At 35.1% G+C, this 23,626-nt stretch overlaps 1 protein-coding gene and 1 non-coding gene across 3 annotated transcripts in view; one reads left to right on the top strand and one right to left on the bottom strand.

Moving 5' to 3' along the window:
* The window catches only part of LOC111627852 (staphylococcal nuclease domain-containing protein 1-like), a 31,324-nt gene extending 19,892 nt beyond the window's left edge, over positions 1-11,432 (bottom strand). For both annotated transcript variants that reach the window (XM_023371512.1, XM_023371513.1), the window contains exons 1-5: positions 11,265-11,432; positions 786-935; positions 582-705; positions 414-495; positions 90-336 (exon numbers count right to left, since the gene is read on the bottom strand). In XM_023371512.1, the coding sequence (XP_023227280.1) occupies positions 90-336; positions 414-495; positions 582-705; positions 786-935; positions 11,265-11,312 (651 nt within the window). In that variant the 5' untranslated portion in view covers positions 11,313-11,432. The remainder of the gene's footprint in view (positions 1-89; positions 337-413; positions 496-581; positions 706-785; positions 936-11,264) is intronic.
* A 9,173-nt stretch (positions 11,433-20,605) lies between these two features.
* Positions 20,606-20,677, top strand: Trnag-ucc. The gene has a single exon. It is a non-coding gene; the product is annotated as a tRNA-Gly (tRNA).
* The last annotated feature ends 2,949 nt before the right edge of the window (positions 20,678-23,626 follow it).

Below are 23,626 nucleotides of genomic sequence, written 5' to 3'. Positions count from 1 at the left end.
AACTCAGTAAAAGGTTATAAAATGCCTCCAAATCTAAAAATTATTTTTCTATAAATAATACATAATTAAAAACATCATTTTTTTTTTACCCTGATTCCTGATAGCATGACGGTTATGTAATAAAAATCTGGCAAGAGAACGGCCCGGAGAGTACTTCCATCTCTGACATGTTCGATGATGGCTTTCACTGGTTTCTGGTGAAGAGAGTCGACGAAATTCCGAGGATTTTCAATAATCCACTTGACATCACGTATGTGTTCCTGATCATCTTGTGCCCACTTCCCCTTTTTGGCGGATTTAGCAGACTCTTGAAGCTCGAGAAGTTTTTGTAATGCTCTAAACAGGAAATAAGATATTACAATGCTTAATTTGTCATGTATAGCTTTGGCAACAAATAAACTTAAGTATCGTACTCATTTGGTTTTGCTCCTGTCTGACGTACTTCACCCAATCCTTCAGCTATGACTGCTTCATTTATATTCTCTCCCGTAGTATCTGTTTATATATTAGATCAGTTATTAGAAAGTTACAATATATAGATATACCATATTATTAATTTTAAAAAATAACTAGTATCTTGCCTTTCCCAAGATAGATAATTCCATATTCTCTGCTTCCACTGGGAGCTTTGTAATCAAGCAAAAAGCAGACTTCTTTTCCGATCAACTTCTTTCTCAAAAATTCTCTAGCTTCCCATGCGTAAGGCTGTTATCAAAATACACATAATACATAAAAAAACAAATACGAGAAAAGAACTAAGTTAAATATGACTAAGTTAAACTCACCTCATCTTTTGTATCTTGCTGCCTCTCAGCATTGACAGCTGCCCTCCGTGCCAATTTCGGTGCAATGATGTTAGACAAGTTGACCTGTTTCTCAGGTGGAGGACCTCCCCGTGGATGTCCACGAATTATCAATGCATCACCAGATATAATCTATAAATGAAATTGTGTATATAAAGTAAATTATAACAAACAAATCTATCCGATATTCATAACTTTTGAAAAAAATGAAAACTTAATGGCACATTGTAACAGATATTTGGCAACATATCAGTCAAGGATATCCAATTAGTTATGCATATAGATGCACTAATTAGAAATAACTGAAATGCTACTGCTTATCTATCTCAGACATTGACTCTAGTATGAAATAATAGTTAGCATAGCATGCTCCAGTACAAGATATAACATTAATTATAGTATTTGATGATTATATTATATTTTTCTAATATACGTTTCATATACATTATGTTCTATTTTGTAAGAAACATGGACCTATTTTTCTTTATCCACACAAACTACAGAACATCAAATCTATTCTTATTTTAAAAAAAACTATAGTATCTCATACTAAAAACAGTGCTCTTTTTATGAAAACTTAAGAAGAAATCATTGACTTCTTTATAAAATATGACATGTTTGTGAAAATTAAACTAAATGCATGTAAATATATTTTCTTTAGTTAATATAAAATTAAGCCAAAGATTACATTTGCACTCCACGTTAAGATATACTGTAGAATGGTCAGTTGACGAATAAGACAATGCAACACAAGGAAGATCTGCCAAAAAGAGATGCTTTCTGAAAAAAGCTTTATATGAGAAAATTGGCCTCTATTTAGAAGTTAGACACACAAAGACAATCCGAAAAGATCCACTCAGTCAACCTATCACACAAGAGAAAACTTGCAACTGACTACAGGTGGTTTTAGCCACTTGACCACTTCTGGGGTCTGTGAAAAATCTTGAAAATGAAGTCATCCACGCATTAGCAACAAAATAGAATGTACCTTTTATGTATAAAAAAAAAATGCAATTTTGTACTATTTTAATCATATGCCCAAATGTTTGTAATGAAAAACTACTTGTATTCTTTCTAGACTCCTGTAAACCCAACAAATTGTAACAAATATGGCTGAAAAGGGACAGACAACCTGTCCAAAATGCATACTGTCATCACAATAAACCCACATCTTCCCATCATCTTTGTGATTACTCCGACAGCATCAACAATGTGTGATAAGTCCTCCATGGAGCCAAAAACTTAGTGCTCTTAGATCCGTATTAAAAAATAACATGTTTAATAATGTTGCACAAATTTTGGTACTGACGGTTGAGTTCACAATATAATTTTTCTCGTCACATAGCTCCGTAACAAACATTTACAAATAACAAAAAATGTGGAAATCATTTTTAAATTACACTACCAAACTTGACATAGCACTTTATTAGAAATCAGTATTTTTCACGCTTCATTTTAATTTCAAATTCTTTTTTATTTCTGTCATTAGCACAGATAACTTAAAATCTACTACTTTCAGAACACAAAATATTCATTACATAATTTTAAAAATTTAAATTAAATTCTTCTTGTGTTTTTCTACCACAGTAATGGAAGCAATTTCTTGCACTCTTTAGTTAAATAATTAATGAAAGAGCTATCACGATATAAGGTCATTCAATAGCTGGACAACCATGGTGATAAAGTCACTGGTTTGCCATTCCGAGGAAGTGTAATTCAAGTCCGGGCAGCTTCTCAGCAACTTCAGGGAGTGTTTTGATCCAGACATATCCTGTCCCGTCTCTTGCTGCTGGGTTATCACAGCAAAAATGAGCTTTTTGAGCCAAATAATTCGGCTTTGAGTATTTGATTTAAATGTAAATACAAAAGTTTAGTATTTGGCTAAATATGGAATACCCGATCTGACACTAGTGTACTATACATTCTCTTGTTTTCATTAACAAAATACTCTTCCAAGAATTTGTCTCGATTAACATAGAATTTCAGTTAAGTGAAACTCTATTGTACATAATGCACTTATTAAAGTCTTTGACTAGTTACAAATTTAACAGGCCTTATGGTACACGCTCAACGGTAACTTGCCTAAGACAAAACTCCAGGACGATAAAAATCAGTTTTGTCTCAGGTGCAAGTGTTGTACGATCCATTTATAAATGAAAATTTATGAGACCTTACTGTATTTCACTTATTATTTTTCTCCCTTTGAACATTTTTGATTATTCATTTTGCATCAGAGTCAGTTTGGTGGTTGCCTCAACCACCAAACTGACTCTGCTGCCTTAGTGTATATAATTGAAAACTGTACCTACTGTATTTAATTACATAAATTATCATTATGTATTAATGTGTTGATATTTTATAAAATTATGTGAACCAAATAATTCCTTCCAAATTTAGCTTTTTTATTTAACATATGTTTAATACATATTTCAATTACATTATCAAAATTCTGAAATGTGATGCCACACCATGTGCAAAACATATTTCGGCATTCCTATATAACATTTGTAATCCAAAATTCTTAAATGCATACTAAATATAAGTAAATTGAACTTCTCAATGTAAGTTGTTCATCTCGTTGAAGCAGCCGACCTTTCAATTCATTTATGTGAATCTTTCTTTGTTATGCAATGTAGAAAATATTATAGAGAATTATAACAGCAATAACTATACCAAATGTATTGCTATATGTTTGATTAGTAAAGTTCAACAAGTTATGTGTTACTATATATATACTGTACATATATGTGATGCTGGGATAAAAGTTGGCTAAAAGTCATGGGTGTAAATTTATGTCTAAAGTAATTAATTGGTCTGGAGTTAAAAATCAGATGGCTGTATGGGTAGTGCAACTGGAAATGCACCTGCACAGTAAGCAGAAATTGTGGGTTTGAATACACCCTGAGCTGACCTTTACTTCCAGAATATTCTATTTATTTATTTCTAATTATTAAATTTAATAAGAGATAAAAATTAACCACCCACATCCAGCCAAATTACTTAATATCTTAATTAATTAATTACCCTTATGTAGCCAGATAATAGTCCAACTGTTCGTTTGATTAGCCGACTAGATTAAAGATACATTTGTGGAGTGGTCCAATTAGCTATCGAATGGCAATGTACTAACATAATTCATTTTTCCTAAATTAAAAGAAATACTTATTCTTCTCAGTTTGTTACGTTTTAGATTAAAATAGCTTTATAGTATTAATTTTTATCATCATAAAATGCACTCAAATTTTATTTTTGACTTATTTATAGTGGCAAATTTAATATAAAATCAGAGCCTGTCATGCTATTCAAAGCTCAAAATTGCACTATAATTCTACATTAAAATGAAGAAACTATAAATTTATTAAGTGATACAATAAAAATAACAAAAATTATGTTAAATAATTATGAAATAATTAAAAAATCTCCTCTAACATAAAGGATGGTCTTCTTGCTGTCAAGCAAAAGCCAATCATAAAAAGAGAAATCCGATTTTCTAATTCTGATTTCCCTCAGAAAATTGTTGCTTTAAAATTATTTGTTTCGATTTAAAATGATCATTTAATTTATAAAATAAATTAGCCAGTCTTCAATTAATTATTTCAATTGAATTTATTTAATGTATCAATCTGAATTTATTTTATGTTCTGTTTAAAACAAGGTTATTAAAATTTAATACACCGGTTAAAATTTAATAACCTTGTTTTAAAAATTGCGAGATTTACTTGAAGAAGCTAAACAATTACATTTTCAATAACCACATTTGAAACTGAAATTTGTAAATTAATATTTAGTTAAATGACAACTTCTTAATTTCAAAGCAACACTTAACTTTGATGTAATAAAATCAATAAAATTGATGTCAGATTAATTAGAACTTTATAATTAATGAAAATCTATAGATGAAAATATAAGATTGACCTACTGTTCGGTAGGGAACTTCTAGAGTTTAAACCTAATTCAAGTTATTTTTCTTGGAGTCAAAGTTCTTAGAAAACTATTGTTTTCTCTTGTTGACATCCAATGGTGAGTGTAACATACTTCAAAAGACCTGGGCTGTGTTCAGTAATGCAGAATTCTTGCTAAGTCTAGTTATGCTGCGATGTTGAACTCATTTCTAACATGACCGCACGGTCGGTACCTCCTTGGCACCTTGTCAGGACTGACACCACCATGTCTTTACGAACAGACACAGAAACCAAGTTGGCCGCTAATTTTGTTGCACGAGTTGTCACATTCATGGGCTTCTGGTCTCGGAATGGAGGCGGATGGAAATGACTGGAAGAAGTACACTCCACAAATTAACATTAAACAAAAATACCTGTTTATTGAGGGATATTATTTACAAGTTTACGATCATTTCAGAAGCTTAGCACAATGGCTAAAAAGTATTTGAGATGCTTAGCACAATTGCTAAAAGGAGAGGGACAGAGAGAGATAAACCTAACACGACCCTGACCGAGAGAGAGAGAGCTCACAGTAAGTTCGCAAATGTTTAAAATACTCATGAGTCCTAGTTGTATCAATGCACAAATTGAGGAAAGGTTGGCAACTCAGTTCGAAGGGTAATCCTTTTTTCCTCGGCTTCTTGGGTGGCAGCAAGTGGCGATGGCTAAAACAGCAGTTCGGAACACACACACTTATGAAAAAGGGTTGATGACTGCTCTGGCATGTTGTCACCCCCTCCTTTTTTTTAGGGACCCCTCCTGGGTTTTTCCCATGACCTCATTAGAACGTTTAGTACATCAGGACCAATAGTCACATTTTCACTCGTTGATTCCGGGTGACACATTCGATGTGTCATCTTCCACAAAGAAATAAGTCCATGGGAAACAGTTTAATTATCCTTGATGATTTTGGCAAAACAACTTTAATGAAAAACTAAATCAAACAGAAATTTTTTCATCAAATTCGGCTCTCACACTAACTACTGCTTGACTCCTCCCATTGCTAGAATTCTAGCTAGTTCAGTCAGCTTCTTTTATCTATGCTAACTTGTACTAGTGATGTCATTGTTTTGTCTTGTCATATGATTTGCAACATGGCTGCTTGTGTTGGACTAAACACATTTTATTATAACAATCACAAAGTTATTCTCTCATTCTAAATCATTAACTCATTCTAAAATGACTTTGGAATGTAAAATTATCATGCATAGGTATATCAGATTCCAAATATGTTTTAATGAAAGATAACAGTCCATTTCGTTGATTACAATTAATAACTGCTTCATTAATTTCATCACAATCTGACGCAGCTTCCATTTGAATAATTGTATTGGATGCTTCATCCTTTTCGACCAGTTTGTTTGCGACAAGTGTTGCAATCATAATTTTAACTTCATCCACCATTTTGATGGATGAAGTTATCTAACTAAGAATAATCATTCAATGATGCTCAGAACACTTTTAGATCTGCTCACTAAGTCACTCAGAATTCTTGGGTGTTCTGCATTACTGAATACGACTCTGGAGTTTTCTAAGCTTTTGTACAAATAATATAATTTGAATTAGGTGAAAAATTAGCATTTTTATCTACAATATGACCTAAACATTGGTTAAGATATTTTAAAATTTTAGAGATGGTTGAATTCTGATGACCCCCTAATAAGATCTAGGAGTTAATACAAGGTCTTAATTGGCGCGCACAACTTATTTAACAATAAGTGGAGTAATTTCATTAAAATTTGTTATAAATGATCTTTTATATATTTGACAGTATCCAGGAGTCTTAGACATAATCACATACATATCTGAAAATAAAAATAGCAATTTTTATTTATCAACTAAAAATGATGGAAATAAAGCCAAGTGTTTATTTATAACTCAAATGTGAGTTCGAAGTCCAATAATATTTAAATTCATAATCTATCAACAATTACAATGGAGTAAATTTTGAGCTCTTATTAGGCATTCAAAGACCAACTGTTGATCAATTTTTGGGAGTTTGAAGAGTGGATGGGTCAGCATCATACCAAATACCATCTCGACACTACTTATAAAAATAGAAATGAAATACTTTTTATATAATTTAACAGAATAGCACATCAATTTATTCTAACATTCTTTCCCCACATGTAAAAATAATGGATTCTTTATCTTTGCTAAATAAATTTTTGAACACAATATTTATGACAAGAATAAATATTGTACACCTATACAATTCTACTTTACCTGCAGAATACACAATATAATCTCTCTGTAGCAGATTCTCAGATTCAATTGCCAACTTGTGAGAAACTTACTTGAAATTTTATTTCATTTTTAAGCAAATTATAAGATAAAACCAAACCACCCCTTTTGGTTGGCTTAAACTGAATACGGCAACACAACACATGGGCAATCTGCGGAGGAAAATGTCACCCGGAAGGACTTCCTATGGGAAACTGACTTCTATTTAGGTGTTATTAGGTGTAAATGCAAAGAAAATCTGGAAAAAACTCCACATGGTCGGCTTGTTAGTGAGATGTAAACTTATGGCCAACTACCAGCATTTAGCAGTTTTATCCACTTGGCCACTGGTAGGCCAAATAAGACAAGACTTGTCATTTAAAGTATAGAGTTTGTATGTAATGTATGATAAATCAGTAAGATTAATAAAAGACAAACATAATCCTGCAGAAATGACCAAAAACAACAGGAATGCATTATGTAATAATACTTATAAGTTGAATAAAATAACAGTAATTCCATTTTAAATAACTAAGTACTATGAACTTTTCTTTTTGGATATTTGAGATAGCAAAGCCGCATCTGTTATAAAATTTGCACATTGATGAGGCCATCTGGCTGCCATTAATACAAAAGTCTACCATCTGTTACATCAAGCTTGGTATACTGTGGCACTTGAACAATTCTAGGAGACCCAACTTTGATTCAGGGTCAAAATGTCATAATTAACAACTGGATTTATTTGCATTTAAAACTGCAATATATGCACATACACATGTAAAAATGCCTGAAATATGCATTACGTATGTTAAAACAGTTATTAAAATACACTAAAACTTGTAGGTTGAAATACGGTAGAGCATCGATTATTCGACTCAATTGGGGACTGGGGCTGGTGGATAACTGAAAAAATGGATAACAGAAAAATATGAAAAAATACATTATTAGTATAGTATATTTGTATATCCCATGTAATTAGTATATTAGTATATCGCTAGGTAAGATTTATTGCTATTAACCTACTTCGCGTTGAATTTTCATCAATGTCAAGCCTAACAAAAATATTTTTTAAATAATAATCATTGCTATTGTATCGTTAAAAATTGGAAAATTAAGCCTCGTTTAAATACTGGCTCCCTTTCATGGTCAAGCCAGTGTTGCCAACTAAAACATGTAAAAATAATATTAAAGTAGCCAAGACATAGCCAAATATTGTAGTGCCACATCACTAGAAAACATTTGAATTTGCCGACTAGAATGTGGTTGGTTAACCAAACGGTTGATCGGGGGTCGGATAATCAATGCTCTACTGTACATACATAGTTTATTTCTGTCTGCAAGTAAATCTAACATATATTAGGATGGCTCCACACATTTGGTACAGGTATCCCTCACCTAACCCAGTTTTGCTTAATGTGCAAAATTAATTGCAACAATCCCTTTATAAACACAACAGAAGTTTTAATTTACATGGTTTTACCAGCTGTCTTTACTTAACATAGACACTGTATTTTGATATATGTGGTAGGATCAAGGGATTAATTAACCATGTTAATGAAGGGATACGTGTATTTGCTGAATGCAAGCAAACATTTGGCTAATATCGAGTAGTGTAGCTGATTTATTTGTGACTAATATTTGGTATTCGCTGTTTTCCACTCCTTGTCAGTATAGTGTGCCAAATAAAAGGGGACGAACAGGCAATTATTTGGCAATCGGTAAATTCTGAATGCACGAAGCCACCTTTACATCATATTTTTTAGGTGGAAGGAGAAAAACATTACATTAGGCAACATTAGTGATTTTAAAATTATGATGTCACAAACCACACATTAGAATAATGTTCTGTGTTGGAGTTGTGCAATTGAGTCAATTACAAATCAAATTACATGTTTAATAAAAGCTTATAAGTTTCTATGCTTAATCATTATTGAATTTATTTCTATACACACAATTGTTTACAAGATGTTTGAGGATGGCTGTGTTGATAGTTTCCCTCATCCTGTAGTCACATCACTAGTCTAAAGTAGTCATATATTTTGTTTTTAGCTCCATACACAGTATGAGAAATGCTCTTATAAAGTTATTAACTAATTATAGACTTAGTATTGAAGTTGACAGTAATGTTTTATTCCCAATTGATATCACAAACGCTATCTCCTTTAAATGTCTAGGATTCAAACTCTCATACCATACATACTTTTTCTGCAATTCTGAATTATTTTTTGCCGTTTTAACTGAACCAAATTCGACATAACAGAATCATTTCCGTGCATGCTCCATATAAGAAAGTTTGACAACTTTACTTAGAAAAAATTATTTACCTTATATTTAATTAAACATTATATTTACACAAATTTTTGAAGGATTTAAATTTAATATTAAATAACATCTTTGTTTGTAGCACTTTAAAAAAAATGAGAGTTCAAATTTAAAACATTTGAGTTTTGTGTGCTTATGTGTATTTGGATGATGGAATGATATTTCTCATGTGAACTGTACATGAGAAAAAAAGATTCACTTCACTCATAGCAGTAACAAACTATAAATCAATTGAAAAATAGCACTCGTGTAATCCTAAAAACAAGATATGTAGTTTATAAAGCATTTATTTAGTCCTGAAAACATGCAAAGTATGCAATAAAAGTCACAAAAGTACATTTTATATGCATTTTTAAAAATGCATATAAATTATACATTATCAGACAACCTCAGTTTGTTAAACTGAGGTTGTCTGATAATGTATAATTTACCTGGAACCAAACTGTGTTTATATCGAGGTTTGAACATCATGACATTTAAAAAAAAACATGCATGTGCATAAAAATCCAGACTTAGTTATAACAAATCTGAATCAAACCATCCACAAAAAGTCAAGTCCTGTTCTTGCTAACTGGCTATCTCAGTTATAGGCTGGCTAAATCTGGGATGGTCACAAATGTCTTATTACCCACATCACATGCACATTTACAATAGTTCACTATAGGTGAAGTAATATAATATTGTCTGACAGCTTACTGTCATTCCCAACAAAGTAAGGTCAATTAAAGCTTGTCCTTGTCACATACGTGTGAAACGATCTTGCTAAAATGTCTTCTCGATACCATTTTTTATAAATTTCCAACATTAATTCATAATGCATTACTTTACTCAAAACATATATCTTAGTTTTACTACATTGTCTTACTACAATTCATTTCTGTCGGCACCAACATCAAATAATGTGGAGGTCGCACACTGATTTTTATACCATTTTACCTAGTTTCATCCTTAAATTTAATGTTAAATTTATGCAAACATGTAAAAACAGTTCAAATTCTATAAATAAAAATGGCTTAGTTAGCAATTTATCAGGTTAAGTCAAATTATATCATTTCTATTCCACCAAAATATTAAAAATTCACAAACATTCCTTCATGACCCCAAAAAATTAAAACAAATAAAAATTAGGTCATAATGTTAATGCCAGGAAGATTACATCGTTACAGTTCTAAGGAGTGATCCTAGCAACCTATACATAATAAATCAACATAATGGCTTGAGTATTAGTAAAATATGTGAAAAGTTGTCGAAAATTTCACCGAGAGAACATTCGCCAAGGACGACCCATCCAGATCATTTAGAGTCGTATCTAATCTGAATTTCCCAACAAATTTGTAAAATAAGTTAACATCAAGCCAAAGATATGTTTAAAAAACAATAAAACAAAGATGAAAAGGTCAAAATGTACATGCCGTCTCAGCATCGGTGCCAAAATTCACTCCACTGAAAGAGTCAAACAGATTGGATGAGGCGGTTTTTTCGTCGGTTTGGGGAATCCACCCCATCCAATCTAAGTCAAAGTAAGTATTCTGCAAAAGATTTACAAAGAAGTGCCAATGGAAACGGTGGCAGAGATGGTCAGGTCCCCACCACCCTCCATGCTCTGCCCACGGATGAGGGGCTGTCACCTCTGCCACCAGCCACTGTCCACACACCGGAGAAAACTGGTTTCACTCGAGTTCGTCCCGCGGTAGAAGTACAATTTACCTCATCATCCTACCGACCGTAGTCACCCAGTGAACCTGAAGCAACTGTGTGGTGAAGTTAAATTACAAAGCGATTAATGCCCTAACGGGCATAAGGTGCTCAATTAACACATAAATTGCAGCTGCGAGGCTTAAAAGGAGACGATTTCGAGTGGATCGTACGGTATCAAATCTCTTAAGAGGTAAAGAAGCCACGTAATCATTTTCCATATGGACCAGCTTCGGATAATTCGAATTAATTGGTTTCGACCGACGAATCTTGCTTTTACCTGTTTCACGATCCCTCGCTGTATCGATACCGGTTGCGAATTGGACATATTTGTTTAAGTAGCACTTTTAATTACGCTTAATTAGACGTTGTAAACTCTACTCTTCACTCTCCGATCCGATTATCGGCAACGTCACGTGACCGGTCTGCAGGAGTCAACGAACGTAAATCGTGCCCTCTAACGTCTTTTCTTAAATAATAAATCAATTTCGAATATTTACTCGATTCCTAAATTTTCTTTTTATTAATATTTGTTGCAATTATCTATAAAATAAACTGCGTCAGTTATTAATTAATTTTAAAAACTTTTAAATGTGGATATTTATGTCAATACGGTATAACCTGTGGGAACCGGAATCGTACGTTTGTGAAAATGTACAGCGCGGACAGGAAAACACAGACACGTTTTACTAATTAAACAAGTTTAATTTCGCACTAACATTAATATATATACAGAATAAGTTCGGATTCCCGCTGTTTACCTACACACGTTTCCAAAATCCCGAGCAATCAGATGTACCAATAGACCGGTAGTTTCTTTCTCGGTAACTACCTCCCGACAATTTAGTTGTGCGCGTAAACTAAAACTAACTTAAAACTAAATTAAACTAAGAGATAGAAAAGATAGAAAGGGGAAATAGGAAGAATTAAAGGACAGAGGGTACCCAATTTTTCCGTTGATTCTCCACCGTTCCTCGTCTCGGCTTCTTTCTGCAGCTGTTCCCCTTTTAGAACAATTCGGGTCCGTTTCGGGGTTTCCTTTTCTATAATCAACGATCGGATTCTTCTGCGATCCGATTCTTATGGCCTCCTTCTGCAGCACTTCCCCACTTTCCGTTTCGGAGTCTCTTGCCGCTCGTTTTTCTCTCTCGGAGTCCGGCCCGAGAATGTCGAAAAACCCTTTGTTTTCACGTCTCTTCCTGCCCCGTTTTCTCCCTTTTGTTCTAAGGCTACCCCCTGATGGGTTAGGGGTGAGTCGAGTTCTCGGAAGTTCGAGACAAAGGAACAAAGAAATTGGAAGGAAGGAAAATTCTAGAATTTAAATTAAACTAAAACTATACAGATTNTGTTAGGAAATTCCTTAATACAGACACTGACACACACATTTAATTTTAGTTTTGTTTTGGTTGCTATGCCTTGACTCTGGTCCGGCATAGTACACAGCCACCGGTTTGTACTGAGTATAACCCACTAAACCCAACACATAATAATAATAATATTAATAAGAGAAAACAGGCGTGTAGCCACACGTTGACGAATATTTTTTCCGGTTTAGCGGGTTTTCGTAATGAACGGGTTTATATTCTAATTAATTGTGTAGCATAATTGTGTTGCATTCGATCTCTCGGCCGGATGGCCGAGCGGTTACGGATATAGCCTACCGCTCTGAAAACCAGGTTCGCATCCAAACGGATCGAAAACCCTAGGAATTAATCGGGATTGATCCATCGGGATACGTGGGACCCGTGCTTTATCACTCGACCTCATTGTGGGCCTAGCCCAAGGACTATATACTACAAGGATAGCCAGATCCCTATTCTACAATGTTAGCCAGGAATGGCAAGTTAGTGACGTCAGCACGAGTCCTGACCTCTCTGTTTACATAGAGCAGGGTGTGCACGTGTTTAGTTTTCGCTTTTAATATTCGTCCAATTTTGTGATTAACGAAGTGATTTATTTTAATATTTCTGTAATTGTTTTATTTGACTAAGTTTTTTATAAGGTAAGATGATTTAAATATAAGTCATTAAATATTTAAAGCTATATTTTTATGTTAGGTGAAGAACAAAATGCTGAGTACTAGGTGTGCTGTGTATGGTTGCAATAATAACCTTCTTTTTTCAAATTGGAAGCAACCTGTTTACATCGGGTTTGATCAAAAAATGACAAGAGAAATACTTTTAAAATTAATAGCAGAACTTTATTTACTATCGTATAATGTAGTAGCTTGCGTCAGTGACTGTAGTTGCAGTAACATAAGTTTATGGAAAGAATTGAATGTGAATATCAATGAAACGTTTATTATGAATCAATTATTATTATCAATGAAACGTATATTAGAGATATAAATATGTGGTTCGACATTTTTAATAGCTATGCACCAAAAGGTTCTGTTCCAAGCAAAAATGGATATGGTGTAGACTTGGAATTACAAGAAGAACATTTAAATAAAATGATAAAAATAATCTCAACAATGAGAGCAAGTGGAAAAAATGCCCTCCAAATTTTCCAGAAAGGAATGATAATCTCAATGAAATCGCTAATTGATCTTTTTCAAGATATGAAATCGACTTTTGATATAAAATACATCTGCACTTAAATCAAGATTGTCTGGAAAAAATTTTTTTTTTTCAAATTAGAAGCCGGGGTCCTAATGAACATCCAAGCCCATTAAATGCTATATATAGGATTAGATTGATTATTTTAGGTAAGAATCCTGGTATTTTAGAGTCAAAAGTAAATACTACAGATCGAAGACAAGAGGAATATATTATACCCAAAGTTTTAGAGAAAGCACATGTAGAAGTATCAAGTGAAAATACAGACCAATATACTGAATGTAAAACTACTTTTTCTTCAAATAAATCTTCAGGAAACTCTACATGCAATCTAGACTTTAACACAATCTCTGAAGAAACTTCCTACGATGCTCTCGAGTATATAGCAGGATATTTTGCCTATAAATATAAAGAAAAATACCCAAACTTAATTAATTCCACTAACAAAATTAAAAATCATTACAACTATAGCATTCCGTCATGGGTGCAACATTTATCTTATGGAGGGCTTATTAAACCTACTGATGAATGGCTAGCAAAAATTATAGAATGGAATAAATATTTCGAAATATATCACGATGAATCGTATAAAAAAGGCCCCGGAGTTGTACAGAATTAGTCAGTGGAAACAGTTTTACCTTTTACTTTAATAAAAGATTTTTGTAAATTAAGAACTATAATAAGAATTAATTATAGAAATCTTAAACAAGAAAACTATAAAATATTGAAAAGAATGCCTTCTGAAAATGGTGATTGTCGAAAAAAAATTAAAAAGTTAAGTAAGATAATCACATAATAAAAAATATAGCTCATTAATTTGTTAAATAAATATTAGACAAAAGACTTGTAAATTTATTGACGTACAGTACACTTATTAAATCCGAAAATTCTACAGTAGTTTACATTTAGTAGTAATTTAATAATTAATTAAGAAATGATTTAATATTTTATCGTATTTTGTTATTTGAATGATCTGTCATGTTGAAGTAGAGGGCTTGCTGTGACGTCACATAGATCAAAGGTCACGCTAACAAATATACGGGATCTGGCTATCCTTGTAGTTTAAAGTCCTTGGGCCTAGCCAAACCCATAATGAAATTGCTAAAATCGGACTTTTAGTGTTAATATCTTTCTAGCAAAGTTTTAGCACACTAAGAGGATCTCTTCTTATCAAGCCCGTTATAAATTGAATCAAATCTGTAACGGATCGGTCGGATGGAGAGGAGCGAGGCCGACATATCCGAACGATCTACCTAAAAAATTCTTCGAGTTTTTCGGCCCGTTTGAATTATAGGGATTGAAGGTTAAGAGTTGTCACCTATTTTCAAAAGCTTCTTAATTAGAATTCAAAATCATATATTTTTATAATTCGTAAATAAATCTGAATTATATATTCTCGCTTATTGTTTGGATTAATAATTCTTGATGTAGCCCAACTTACCCTAAAAGATGTGATAAGACTGTGCAAATCAACCAATTTTGTGTTACATTAGGAAATATGAATAAAGCTAATAATAACAACAACAATATTGTATAGCTTATAATTTTAAATTTTTTGTTGTGTGGACATTAAAATGGTCTTTATTCAGTATACTGTGTTCACCCAAGTCCACAATAACGATAATCAGGTGTCGAGCCTTGATATATAGAGACAGCAGAATGGTCGCGCGGTTAAGGTAGCAGCCTACCGCTGGGATGCTCGAGTCCGAACGAGACGAAAACTCTAGGAATTTTTCGGGGGGTTGGTTTATCCGGATATATTGGTCTTATCCGGATATATTGGTCTCATCCCCAATATATTGGTCCCGGCCGCTCTATTTGGGTGTGGAAACATTTTAACACCCATTATGGGCTTTCTAAAATATTATTTACTGTACACAGGGCGGAAAAAAATTTTAAAAAAAGCCTTGATATAACCGAATTAAATCACTTTTGAAAATTTTTGAGTCAATCGATATATGAACACGAAATTCCCAGAGTTGCAGGCCGGCGTCTTTATCATTTATAATTTCGGTAATTCACTCATTATAGAATTTATATTGAACAAATTTAAAGTTTTTTTGAAAGTAAGAGGTGTTAACACGAGACAGATCGACTGATGGAGAAAATAAATTACAAAATGACAATTTATAGAAGAATCTGTATCATTTTCAAATTAATTTCCTAAAGCTATGTTTTCATGATTGTTCATTCTGGCCATGCCGGCAACCGCGACCAGTTCGCTTTTCCAGTTATTTGGTGAATTGTGCCCGAGTACAGTCGCAATTGACAGCAAACTAATTTGTTTTCTTCGCGTTTGTGAAAGCCGCTATCCAATGAGAAGTATCGAATGTACTGACGTAGAAAGATGGCGATCTGTTGGAATACAGAAATATTGCTTGGAATCTCGTTTCTTATAACCAGTAGCGTAGCGTAGTGGGGGTGGCAGGGCAGCTCGCCCCGGGCGGCACTTTTTAGGGGGCGGCAAAATTACCTTTTAGGGGGTGGCAAAATTTCACAATAAATACAGTAATAATAATATCTTGTAAAAATTTGAATCATTTTACTCTATATATGCGTCGCGCCTACAATAGTGCTATCATCCGGACCAGTATTCCGCAACCGGCGTGCCGCGGCGCCCTAGTGTGCCGTCACAAAGTGTAAGGTGTGACGTGAACTTTTACATATTCTATTAATTACAAGCTTTATTTATATATTTTTATCACAGTTGCTGTGCTTCTTATGCTTGTATTTCAAGTGTTATCTCATAAGTGCCGTAGCACTTATGAAATAAAATGATGTTCGTTTATTCTTTATTACAAGCCACGCATTTTTATGTATTTTAAGAAATTAAATGTAAAATAAATTTGCTCATGGGTGTTGATGTCTATTTAATAATAATAATATGTTAGTGGTATTACGTAATTCTATTAATAGTATCATATCATACGCTTTTGAGGGGAATAACATTTTGGTGTGGCGTGTTGAGACATGTCGTGTCATGGGTGTGCTGCGAATAGAAATATCTTGCGGAACACTGATCCAGATAGTCCGGGAATCGACTCACCGTCCGGGTGAACTAGTAATTTTATACCGGGATATCCTGTGCCACTTGTTGACCCTTTTTTTTCTTTTGCTTGTACAATTCATTCGCATGCATGTACTGTACACCTCCAATAAACAATAGAGCTATTTTAAATACGTCGCTGCACGGGCACGGAATTTTTCATTGCTTATTCTGTGGCGAAATTGAATTTTAGTCTTTTAAATTAAGATACCTAATTAAATTACCGGGGAGCGAAATTTTCCTCTGCCCCGGGCGGCTGACGCCCACGCTACGCCACTGCGTATAACTGACTAATATGATTCTTTACGGAATATAAATTCTATATACAGTACTATCTTCGAAAGATTTAAAAAACATGTCTTACTGAGAAATTAACGAAAGTTTAGGGATTGAGGGTAATTTATGTTTTAAAAGTTGTTCGCTTTGCTTTAGATGCTGTCTTGAAGCGAACTCCGCTTCAAGACAGCATCTAAAGCAAAGTGAACACATTGCGAAGCATCACAATTATACTTCTGATGAGACGGTTGGGACCTTAACAGAGTTGTAGGTCATACTCATAGAAAGTGATACACGTATGGCGGATCTGGCGGCCATGTTTAAAATGCTAAAGTCATTGGTGAGCGACTAGTAAATGCAACTTTCGTTTTATTATACAGTATTTACGTATTTCATTTATTGATTTTGTGTTTTAATTTATTATATAGGGCATTTAATTGTATCATTTTACTTGAATTTTTACCACCAGAGTAAAATGAGGCGCTGCAAGGACGACAATTATGTGAAATACTGTACATAGATGATCGTTAGCTGACGAAGGCAAATTTACCGAATAAGGAACCACGCACAGTATATGGTTGAACAAAATATTTATTTTCGCAAAACGGATACAGGTTCTTGAGGATTCCAACTCAATAACAATAAACGGTTACACAGCTGTATTGCTGTATTGTCACCTCAATAACTAATCCTTCTCACTTGTCAGTCTAGTTCTGTTTCACCGGTTTCACTGATCTCGACAACATGAAGCACTATCTTCTTCGTCTTTACTTTACGAGGGCCAACCAATAGATGCTTCACTCGCCTCAGCACGTGTCCTTAGGTAACCTTTCCCCTCTTTATTTTACGTGGTTTTACGAATCGACCCTTCATCATTCAAGGGAATAGAACAGGAATAGAAAGTTTTAGAAGGAGGAAATATGCTAAAACAATGACTACATGAAAATTATACAACGGAGTACGGTCACAATTGGACAAAATTTTATTAGAAGAATAAAATTACATTTTACATATTTACAGTAAGTGCTCAATGTAGATGACAAAACTTCTCTGTCGACCACATATTGAATTATAAAACAGCGTTATAAACTGCTAAACGTAACATTTCAGGAGGAATATGGGAGACGTGTCACACTACGATGGCCTTCAACTTCGGCACAGAGTGCACATACTCCTGATAAATACGATCTGTCAAATAACTCCATAGCTAGAAACATACGTTTTCGACTGAACATTTTTCCCTGGTAATAAAAATTTCAACTGATGTTTTTCTCCGTAAATCTCTTCCTTATGATCTGCATTGCATGTGTGCCGAGTTTCATTCGATTCGGTTTAGTAGAGCTGGGTCCATGCTTGGAGCCGGCTCTACTGAATTTCAGTGAGGGTTCGGATCTGTCCAGAGCCTCATACATTTTTCAAAAATTGTAGACTTGTAAATTCCTACTGTTATCTGTTTGTTTGTCCTTTAATCTCGTGAAATCACTTAGTCATGAGAAAACCGAGACCAACCTGGAAAGGTTCCGGGAAGCAGGCCCCGATTACAGTACACAAACTTTCGATGCAAACCGGAAATTATGTTATTTCAATTCAAAACTTTTCCCCAAAAGGATTTAGATAAACAACTAGCACAACTCTCTTGTTAACAGGAAAAGAATGTCGTACAAAAGTAAGCCACTATTAATTTTAGGTTGAGAGCATATATTTAAAATTAAATAAATTAAAAATATTGTTAAAAATTGCAGCCCGGCATTGTGACGATCCCACAATAAGTAATTGCTCGTTACTATTATTATTTCTCACGTTTAAAGCTTATAAAATAAGAGATTAAAAGGTGTGACGTCATTTCCTGTTTACGGAAAACAAACCTCTGTAGATTTAAATCTGTAATGGCTTGTTTTCGCTAAACAGAAAATGACGTCGCAATTTTTTAATCCCTTATTTTATAGGCTTTAAACGTCAGGAATAATAATACAAATACTGTGGTATGATAATAAAATAATAATGTTACACATAAAAAACAAAACTAAACTAAAATTCCAATGGTTCAAACTTTATCGTGTTTCCTTTCCTTTATAGAGCAGTGTATAAAACGTGAGAACGAATCGACACGTTAAACTTAAGTGATTTCTATGAAGGGAGAATTTAGAACAAGCGTGCTTGATGGAGCAGGCGCTTGGCAGGGGAAATCCACTGAACTCAACATAGGGACTAGACAAAGACAACTATCCCGATTTACAAAATAACCCTTTAATTTTTTGTCTGGGAGCATACAGTACTTCAAAAAATTAAGACAGAAACTTACGGAGCCCGACAATCTAGTATACCGAATATCGTTAACATCAAATATCCCGACAATATACTGCTCGAAACTCCCGAAACGTGAAGACATAAAACATACTGACAAAATGGATTTGAGTAAATCTCTTCCTTTTCTTCCCTCTAGGCAGAAAACAGTTCGAAAAATTTTCGTCAATCTCCACACTGACTTGGTTGCACAGTCTTTACTTTCCCACGCAATTTCACCACCACCACTACTTTGCTTCTTCCCCGTCCTCTCCTTACTTCCGTTCTGTCCTCTCCTCGAGACACACCCTCCAATAAAACACTCACCCTCGGTTACACACCCCGGGATTACACAACTCCTCTCCACCGAGTCGGACCCACCACGTGGCGAATGGGGGGCAAGAAAAGACATTAGGCACACGCGTTTATTTTGAAGAGAAGACAGACAAGAGATAGATCGCAAGGCGACGGAAGAACTGGCCTTATAGAAGACGGCTGAAAGATACACGAAGGGAGATAAAATGCCTTCCGGGAGGACCTTTATAGGGAGCTGACCCCTATTTAGGCGTCATCTGCAAGGAGAAAACCCGGAAAACTTCAAGCTGCCAGCCTGTCCATCGAGGCGAGAACTCACAACCGAACTCTCTGTGTTTAGGGTCTGGTCACTGACGCTATGAGCGGAGATGGAGGCCACTCGGCCACTGGTGAGCACTTATCTATCTATCCCTTATCTATCGCCTCTAAAATCGCTGAGGTGACGACATGAAATTGCTAAGTGTGTGGTGCACGGGACACCAAATGTACGGAAGCTCGACATTTTGTTGTTTTTTTTTTTTTTCTCAAAATGTGATTTGTGATTCAATTTCACGCTGAAATAAGCGGACTAAGATTTTTACGCCACTTTAATGAAAATATGGTCAAGTGATGATTTTGGCGCTGTGTAGCGTGACCCCTGATTTCATATCATAATCACAGTTCAAACTTCCTGTCTTAGATAAGTAGTAGTAATTGTTTAATATTCTTGCAATGATGGTGTTTATGCAAATGACTTAGTGAATACGTTCACGGTCTCACATCTTTAAGTAGTTTGAAATGAATTTAACTTCATCCACAGACTTCCTGCTTCTCTGAGAATAAAGTCACTTAATCACTTCATTGAACACCTTCTTTTTTCTTTAACTCTTTCCGCCCTGTGGGCATTAAGAGGGCCTCACAATGCCAGGCCCACAATGGGGCGGCAGGGTGGTGAGGGACTGGGCCCGACATATCCGGATAGGCCACCCCTCGAAATGCTCTTGAGGATTATTTGATCCGTCCGGATTCAATCCCTGGTCCCCCAGTGATGGCCGAGAGGTCAAGGCTGCCACCTTGACCTCTCGGCCATCCGTTCTACTTTTATCGAACACTATTAATTCTATTATCATCCATATGTAAGTCATTTTTTAATTCTAGTAACAGGCGACGGTGGTATAGTGGTTAGCATAGCTGCCTTCCAAGCAGTTGACCCGGGTTCGATTCCCGGCCGTCGCATGTATTTTTAACATTTTTTTGCTACTTTAATTAAACACGTTTTCATTTCCATATTAAAAACACTTCCTTTATTTCAAGCTAGCACGTAGTAAATATTATATTAATTTTTTTCTGTAGGTTTTCATGTGTATTGGGCGCTAGTGGTTTTTAAGAATTTAGCATCTTTGAAGTGTGTAGTATGTGCAACCAACACACAGGGAAAACTCCATAAAAAATAACTGCATACATAGTATTAAACATTCGTATTCAGCCGGATGGCTGAGCGGTCAAAGTGGCAGCCTACCGCTTCATAGGGAGCCGGGATCGAATTCGGACGGGTCAAGAAATCTCTAGGAATTTTTCGATGGATGGTCCCTTCGGATATGTCGGGCCCAGTCCTTTACCAGCCGGTCGCCCCATTGTAGGTCTGCCGAACTCATAGTGCCCACAGGGCGGAAAGAATATATAAAAAAAAAGTATTCGTATATTAAATACCTTGGCCATCCGGCTGTCTCATTCATAATACCTTTATCGTTGTCATCATCAAGAAAAGAAAAAAAAATGTTTACAAGTTTGACCGTAGGTTTTCTTTTATTGGTCATTTTTTTTACTTGGTGTTTTTTACACAGTGTCCGGAATTTGTTACTCTGAAAGTCATCAACTTGTAATTGGAATTAAACTTAAATAATGAAGGCAGAGGCATAGAAGGAAAGATTCTAGAACCTGAATCATATTTTTATTTTGAAAACTTTTTTGATATTCTTTATGCTTGCCGTTGTAAACAACACAGTCTTCCTTTGGTTTATTTGGCTACGACAACGCGACAAGTGAGCGATGACAGAACTTTTACGAGAAACTGGCTTGTCCTTAGTTGTTAAAAACGTGATGAAAATCTGGAAAATTCCACGTGACTGGCCCGTTGGAGAAACTCGAACCTACGACCTGCATACATAGTATTAAACATTCGTATTCAGCCGGATGGCTGAGCGGTCAAAGTGGCAGCCTACCGCTTCATAGGGAGCCGGTGTTTAGTGGTTTCGTCCTAGTGCTGTGCGATGCATCGATGTGACATCGATACATCGATGTTTTTGTTCGTCGATGCATCGACCTTCCGATGTTTTTGAAACATCGATCCTGAATCGATGTTAGCAATATGTGAATTTCGATTCATCGATGCATGCAGTTCATTCTTTGTTCCTAATGTTACTATCTGTTCGGTTTTCACCCGGACAGTCCGGGAATTTCGTAGAAATTGTGAAATTGCGATGAAACAAAGTTCTCGCAAATATGTTTACAAATTTACACTATTTTTACAGTGAATGAACTCACACTCATTGAAACTCATCCGCAACTCTGCCATGTTAGTCTGTTTACGCCGACTTGTGGCGCGCAACCTGTCTATTTTGAGGCCGGATGGCCAACGGTCAAGGTGGCAGCCTATCGCTCTGGGGGACCCGGGATCGAATCCGGACGGGTCAAGGAATCCCCAGAAATTTTTCGGGGGGTGGTCTGTTCGGATATGTCGGGCCCCGTCCCTCACCACCCGGTCGCCCCATTGTGGGCCTGGCCGAACCCATAATGGGCCTGCTATAAAAGGCCCTCTTAGTGCCCACAAGGCGGAAATAGTAAAAAAAAAAAAACCTTGTCGACTTTTTTTTTGCATGTACTGGTACGATCGTACACGTATCAAATAGAGCTAAGTTATCTGTACCTGTTCTTTCTTAATTTAGGTTATTTACGTTACTCCTACGCAAGTCCCTAGTCCCTAACTGTAACTGATTTAGAACCGGCATGCACGTTATTCTTCGCATTGTAAAATGACATTGCGCATGCGTCAGGAACTTCTGTTCGAACAAACCCGGTTTTGTTTTTTTTTTTAATTGTTTGAGTTTATCTTGATTGAACATCGATGTTCCAATGGGCATCGATCAAACATCGATGTGAAATCCGACATCGAAATTTAGCATCGATGCTTAGGCAAACATCGATGTTTGACATCGATGTTGAAATTATAGACATCGCACAGCACTGTTTCGTCCACTCTGCCACTAGTGGGCCACAGTTTTCCTAATAACTTCTCTAATGCCAAATTGTCTATTAAATTATTAGTATTATAGCCGTTTCTAGACCGATAATATTCGGCTTTGGTAGATGGATAGCTTCCTAATACTGTACTATTTTTTCATCAAAATGTTTTATACAGGTAACAAGAATTTCAGTGTACTAAAATCTGTGAAGTATTCTGTAACCACTGACTTTTTAACGATCCGAATAAGAAAAGAATAGAAAAGAAGCAAATAATTTGAATACATTAAAGGTAAAGTGGAACGTAATGGACTGAAAATCAGCCGGTAAGAAACGAAGTTTGTGTTTTAATTTAGATAAAGAATGGAGAGTGGATAAATTAACCTTAGACATTTTTAACTTTTTCCATTCTGTGGACACTATGAGGGCATTTTTAGTAAGCCCATTGTTGATTCGGATAGGTCCACAATTGGGCCGGTGTCCAACGTATCCGGATGGATCACCCCGATAAATTCCTGAAATTTTCTCGACTGGTCCGGATTCATACTGAATCCCCCAGAGAATTTAAAAAAAAACATTATTTTAATCGCTCGACAAATATTCGGTTCGGTGGTTTTAACCAATCGGCCACTGGTGGGCAACGAATATCATAAAATGAGGATTCATTTAACTTTTACACAATATTAATAATCCCAAGTTTTAATTTTGAGCTTAATAAACTTATTATATCTTTTGATATTTTAAGAAATTTTCATCAGTATTGTATTCAGAAACATAAAAACTAAATCCAAAGTAAATGAGATCTTAATTTTAAAAATATCCAATCAGGTGAACGTACAACCAACCAACCGACCAATGACCGATCACGTATGCTTTATTCGTGTACGATTTTAAAATTGGCATTCTACGAAAGCACGACGCCACCTGGCCTAATATATTAAAAAA

Source organism: Centruroides sculpturatus, unplaced genomic scaffold (assembly GCF_000671375.1).
Source record: "Centruroides sculpturatus isolate CEXI.00-Female unplaced genomic scaffold, Cexi_2.0 scaffold475, whole genome shotgun sequence".
Classification (NCBI taxonomy): Eukaryota; Metazoa; Arthropoda; class Arachnida; order Scorpiones; family Buthidae; genus Centruroides; species Centruroides sculpturatus.
The sequence above is the reverse complement of the archived record's forward strand: the minus strand, read 5'-3'. Positions and strand labels throughout refer to the sequence as shown.